This window comes from Dermacentor silvarum, chromosome 1 (genome assembly GCF_013339745.2).
Source record: "Dermacentor silvarum isolate Dsil-2018 chromosome 1, BIME_Dsil_1.4, whole genome shotgun sequence".
Classification (NCBI taxonomy): domain Eukaryota; kingdom Metazoa; phylum Arthropoda; class Arachnida; order Ixodida; family Ixodidae; genus Dermacentor; species Dermacentor silvarum.
In genome coordinates this window covers 257,990,287-257,996,117 of record NC_051154.1, presented here as the reverse complement: position 1 = coordinate 257,996,117, position 5,831 = coordinate 257,990,287, and the positions used below count along the sequence as shown (strand labels likewise).

Here is a 5,831-nt window from a genome sequence, read left to right as displayed (position 1 = left end):
CAGTGAAAATGAGATCAGAAGATATCCACAAGAAACAAGAGGGATTACAAAAATATAGAAAGTATAATACAAAAAAGGAATTCAGAAAAAGAAGCACTGGAAAGGGAAAAGAAAGCCACGAAGTTGGTTAAATAAAATCGAAGGCAATCAAGGCTAGATGAAATGCTTCAAGAAATCACAGAAAAGTTAAACAGGCTCTTGCCATATTTTAAATCTGAATTTCGAATGAATAATGAGTCACTTTTGTGAGGGACTGTGTTCCTGACTTAAACAAGATGCATTATAATTTATGTTCGCATAGCATGTATTAGAAGCAGTTATTTAGAACCTAACAAAGCGTAGAAACATCTATGTGCAATTTACTTGTGCCAAAACAAACCGTATGTACTTTAGGCGATTTTGAATGAGAGAACTACATATCTTAATGCACCCCTAGCTGCCAACGGCACACTTAGTAGCTTCCACTGCACAGAGTCAGGCCATTTTTTTTCTGGCTCGGGCCAGAAAGTATCACGTGCTGCTTTCTAAATTTCGTAATACACTGTGGCTAGAAGTTTCTCTAGCTCCTATAAATAAGAATTCACACGCAAGGGTAATGCTCACATGCAACCATGTTGCCACATGCAACTAGCAATTTCTATTGCTTTATTCAGCTTCATTTTAATGCTGTCATCTTTTCAGCTTACAGTGTAAGCATCCGTGTTTCATATTATGAGTAAATTTGGAATCTCTCTACTTTTGTTTCAATGTGTAGGTTGTTAACCAAAGTGCGTGTACGGCGTAGACAATGCAGTTTATAATTTTCTCCATCAAGTTGTTCATCAAGTTGCTGGTGACACGCACTAATCCAAGGAGGGTGCTGCTGCTGTGCCGTGTCCTGCCTGCCCCAGTTTTCCCGGGGACTTAAGAGGCATCACTAAGCTAAAATTCTGGGGCAGCAATTTTTTTAGTTGACACTTTTGCAAAGTTACAAGAGTGCGGCCCAAGCCTGGTTTAGGACTGTGTCAGAACTTGCTTGCATGGGCCAGGCTCGGGCTAAGCCTGTGCAGTACTCTAGCATAAGCATCATCCTTTTACATGCGAGAAGTGTGCAGTAGAGTTTCTATAACGTTGAAAATGTGTCGGTGCCATTGCAGCACAGCTTCGCTACTTACATAATATAACACCACTTTACGTGTGCCAATGATGTCCATGGGCATGATGTATTTATGTATTTCTACATTTCATCTTGTAGATTCACCGACGACACTGAGTCAGCGGAGCAAAAGTTTGATCCGGACAAACGGCTACGAAAAATTTTAAGGAAAGCCAAACGGAAACAAGAGGAGGCTCGTAATTTGGCACAAGATGGGTGTCTGCAAACAGATTCGGCAGACATTACACTTGAATGTAATCAAAAGGATGGCAAGAAGAGGGAAATTAGTGACAACCGACTTGCCCAGGGTAATGCTGTGGTGCCACTTGTTAAGAAAGTCAAGCTGGAGGCTCAGAACGGTGACGCAGCTCTAGCTGTTGCAGCACCTTTGTCTGATGTAGTGGCATTGGAAACCTCAGCAGTAAAAAAGAAAAGTCGGAGAAAGAAAAGCCAACAGCCTCGCATGCGACGTGACAGACGCAATGAAAACCTTAGTGTTGCTGGTGACAATGGAGCCAACGACAATCTGCCAGCAGGAACAGAACCCACCGTAGATCACCAACACGAACGTTCTGCATTGGATGACGAGTTAGATGGTGGTAAGGTTGAAGACGCAAGAGAAGATGACCACAAACCTATGCAAGAATCTGTTGAAACCAGTCCTGAAGAATATTATCCAATTCTGGGTGATGTGCAGGTGAAAAGAGCAGATGTTGTTCACCGAGTCCTACCAGAATGGTTATCCAATCCAGAGATGGTTGCATCAATTGTGAAGAAAGGCAAAAAGCCTGGTAGCAGGAAAGTAGAACACTTCAGCAGCAGCCTAAGTGCTGAGATGATGTCTATGTTGGCCGCAAACCACATACGGAAGCTATTTCCTGTTCAAGAAAAAGTGGTTCCATGGTTGCTTTCATCAGAGCAACGGCGTTCGCACCTGCCGCCACGAGATATTTGTGTTTCTGCACCAACAGGTAGTGGCAAGACGCTTGCGTATGTTATACCTATTATAGAAGACCTAAAACTTCGTGTTGTGCGGGCAGTTCGTGCTGTTGTTGTCCTTCCCGTAAAGGAGCTCGCAGCACAAGTCCATGCTGTGTTCTTGCAGTATGTTGGTGCAACATCACTGAATGTGCAGTTGGTGACTGGGACGAAAACATTTGCCGAAGAACAGGGACTACTTGTTCGCAAAGGTGCTAAGGGCTATGCGAGCTTAGTGGACATTGTGGTGGCTACTCCGGGACGTCTCCTTGACCACATACGCAAGACTCCTGGCTTTAACCTACATCTGCTTAAGTTTTTTGTGCTTGATGAAGCTGACCGAGTTATTGAAGATGTGCAGACAACGTTAATTCCTGAGGTAGAACAAGCTGTGTTCGGTACAGGCAAGATGAACTGCTGTTGTGGAGGGACTGTCCACGACCGGCTGTGCACACATCCATTGACTGTTTGCAGTCTTCAGCATTGCCGAGAGCCCGTACAAAAGCTGCTGTACTCAGCAACATTGACTCAGGATCCTGACAAACTGCAAAGCCTTATGCTTTTTCAGCCAAAGCTCTTCACAGCCACTGCCACTGTCAACATGCCAGGTGATGAACAGCGGCAGAAAACTTTTGTTGGAAAGTATACCACACCACAGGGGCTTAGTGAGTTCTACTACCTCACTCATGATAACACAAAGCCATTGGCTGTATGGGATCTTGTGGCAAATCATGGTTTCCGGGACACCCTTTGTTTTACTGCTTCTAAGGAGGACGCCCACAGGCTTAGCTTGGTGCTTAAAGAAATGGGTAATGTTCGTGCTGAAGAATTTTCTGCAAAACTGAGCACAGCAGAACGTGCACGAGTACTGAGAAAGTTTGCATCTGGAAAGCTGGAAATCTTAGTTTGCTCAAATGTTCTGGCCAGAGGTCTTGACGTGGCGAATGTGCGGCATGTCATATGCTATGACCCTCCAAAGTTTATTAAGACATACGTACACAGGGTGGGTAGGACTGCACGTGCTGGTGTTCCAGGCACAGCCGTGACATTTCTGCGGCAAGGTCAGTTACAAGCTTTCAAGGAAATGCTTTCGTCAGCTGGGAAGACAGACATTCAGCCTCTCAATCTTAGTGACACTGATGGGCTTGAATCGCTTCAAAGCAAGTATCGGGATGCTCTAAAGGCTGTTGAAGCTATTGTGAAAAGTGAGCAAATTGGCCCAGACAGAAAGAAAAAGTACAACTTTGCTGCCAAGTCTGCAGTACTTAATGAAAGACCTAATGTGAATACAGCAAATGGGGGTTCCACTGTGTAACGACTCTCTTCTCTGCAGCCTGTATATATGTGGAATAATCACTATGTAAGCAAAATAAATCATCTGGACTTTATTGATGCTCATGTTCTGAAAACTGTGGCAGTTTGGGGCAAATATGGCACACTGTGCACATAAAAAGCAAGCTACATCTGCCATTAAAAAAAAATGACTATAGCATTGTATGAAGTACTTTTTTGCCAAGGCTTTATAATGTTTTTGAAGGTAATGAACTGGTTTGACACATAACCTGTAGCAAATATGGAACAGGACTATGCGAGCTTAGTGGACATTGTGGTGGCTACTCTGGGCATTCATTCACAGTGCCAGTGAGAGCATGAGTACTGGTCTGGCCTGTTTAGTTCATTGAAGTAAATGTGTTTTGATGTGTGCTGTCAGCTGGCTACATTCCTTTAGAATATTCTACTACCCACTGTGGTAGCTCATTGGCTACTGCCAGAACACATACGCTACTGCTAAGAATGGGGTTGTGGGTTCAAATCCTGGCCGTGGTGACCAGAGTTCAATGGAACCAAAATGCAAAAACGCCCGTGTACGTTAATAAGCCCCAAGTGGTCATATAATCTGGAACCCTCCACTACAGCATCTCTCATAACCCACTGCGCACATTCGGGTCATTTAACCCCACATTAAAAAGACAAAAACAAGGATTACTCAAATGTCAAGTTCTTTAAGTCAGAAATGTTCACTACAATTTGTGATAGTTTGACTTTTATGGGCTGCTCAAACCAGCATGCTTGCGATTCCAGCTTGCCAAATAATGGTAGCCCAGCAGCTAACACAAAGGTGGTACCACTGCCTTGATGTCCAGTAGCTTCGATGGGGCTGCTGGAGATAGCAGAGCTTCTTAGTATTGAAGGACTGTGGCCAGTATGGCTACAGTGTGCCTTTATACTTGCATCATTGTTCATAGCAAGATCTTGTGCGATTCATGTGGTTTTACTGGCATCCATCAGAGCACACTCTGCTATCCTGTCTTTCAGACAGATTTCAATAGCTCAGAAAAGACCTTTATGGATAGTGTTTCTAGATATTAGGGGAGCTTACGTCAACATAGACAGGGAATTGCTATAGGATATTCTCAAGCTCGAAGGCATTGACGATTTTGTGGAGCTGCTGAGGGAGATATATACAGACAACCAAGTACAAATTGTATGGGAAGGCTGTAAATGCAATGAAGTTGTGGAAATTCACCAAGGACAAGCAAGGATGCCTTCTGTCTTCGTTGTTTTTTACACTTTATGTTAATGGCTGGAAAACAATGAATTAGGGTTTGATTTATCTTGCACCCGTAATAGGCAAAGGGTGCAACAGAAGGTCCCTGGGCTAATGCATGCGGATGTAACAGCGACAAATCTAGGCCATAAGTTTAGCACAGAGAAATCGGGAATTATGATTTTTAATGAAGAAACAATGATGTGTCAATCCAACAGCAAGTCGTACTCGTAGTCAACCAATATAAATACCTGGGTGTATACATAAATAAAGGAAAGACCTACTCAAGCACCCACCAAGAAAATCTAAAAATAAGGGGAAGCAGAATGCAGTAATAGTGAAACATAGAGCACTTTGGGGCTACAGTAAATATGAGGCGGTGCGTGGAATCCGAAAAGGAGTAATGGTGCCAGCGCTAACATTCGCAAATGCCATTCAGTGCTTAAAATTCAATGTCTTGGAGTTGGAAGTTAAACAAAGATTGGCAGGCTGGTTGGCTTTATGGGCCCAAGGTAAAATCGCAAATAGGGCAGTGCAAGATGATATGGGTTGGGCCTCTATTGAAGGCTGAGAAGTGCAGAGCAAATTTGGTTTCGAAGAAAGACTCGAGAACATGAATGAAAATAGATGGGCAGCTAAAGTGCACAAGTATCTGTACCCCAAAATTGTGGACGCAGAATGGAGGAAGAGGTCAAGAAAGTTGGCAACCAAGATACAGGGTAATTGAAAGTGTAAATAGACAACCAGGGAGTCATGAAAAAGAGAGAAACAGAGACGGGGTAAATTGGATGCAAAGGATGGGGAAAGAAAATGTCCATGGAGATTAACAAGAATGGCAAGGAAAATCTGTACAATAACACAGAGGGCAGTGCCTTGCTATTTGAGGCTCGAGCTGGTTGCCTAAGGACAAAAACATACTGGAGCAGATATTCGCAACAGGATGAGGCATGTGTGTGCTGCAGCGAAGATCTGAAGACAACTTGGCACATTCTAATGGAATGTGAAGGTATTCACCCAGCGACACCTGTTGGTAACGAACATCTTCGATGAAGCGCTGGGATTTAAAGTGGATGAAAGCATTAACTGGTCAGCAGTCAAGATAAGCGAGAGGCATTCAAAGTATTAGTAGAAAAAAAGCAGGGAAGAGATTGATAATACCTGATTCATTAC

General features: G+C 43.5%; 2 protein-coding genes across 2 annotated transcripts in view; both read left to right on the top strand.

The window, feature by feature from the left end:
• LOC119439750 (kinesin-like protein KIF11) overlaps positions 1-693 on the top strand; it is a 59,683-nt gene extending 58,990 nt beyond the window's left edge. The window contains exon 23 of the mRNA XM_049660876.1: positions 682-693. Within this exon, the coding sequence (XP_049516833.1) occupies positions 682-693 (12 nt within the window). The remainder of the gene's footprint in view (positions 1-681) is intronic.
• Positions 694-1,193: 500 nt separating this feature from the next.
• Positions 1,194-3,511, top strand: LOC119437081 (ATP-dependent RNA helicase DDX51-like). Its single transcript, XM_037704159.1, has one exon. The coding sequence runs from the start codon at positions 1,209-1,211 to the stop codon at positions 3,426-3,428; it is 2,220 nt and encodes a 739-aa protein (XP_037560087.1). The 5' UTR covers positions 1,194-1,208; the 3' UTR covers positions 3,429-3,511.
• Positions 3,512-5,831: the final 2,320 nt, after the last annotated feature.

Coding starts and splice junctions, on each gene's coding strand:
- LOC119437081 (XM_037704159.1), top strand. CDS start 1,209: ATGTATTTCTACATTTCATCTTGTAGATTCACCGACGACACTGAGTCA.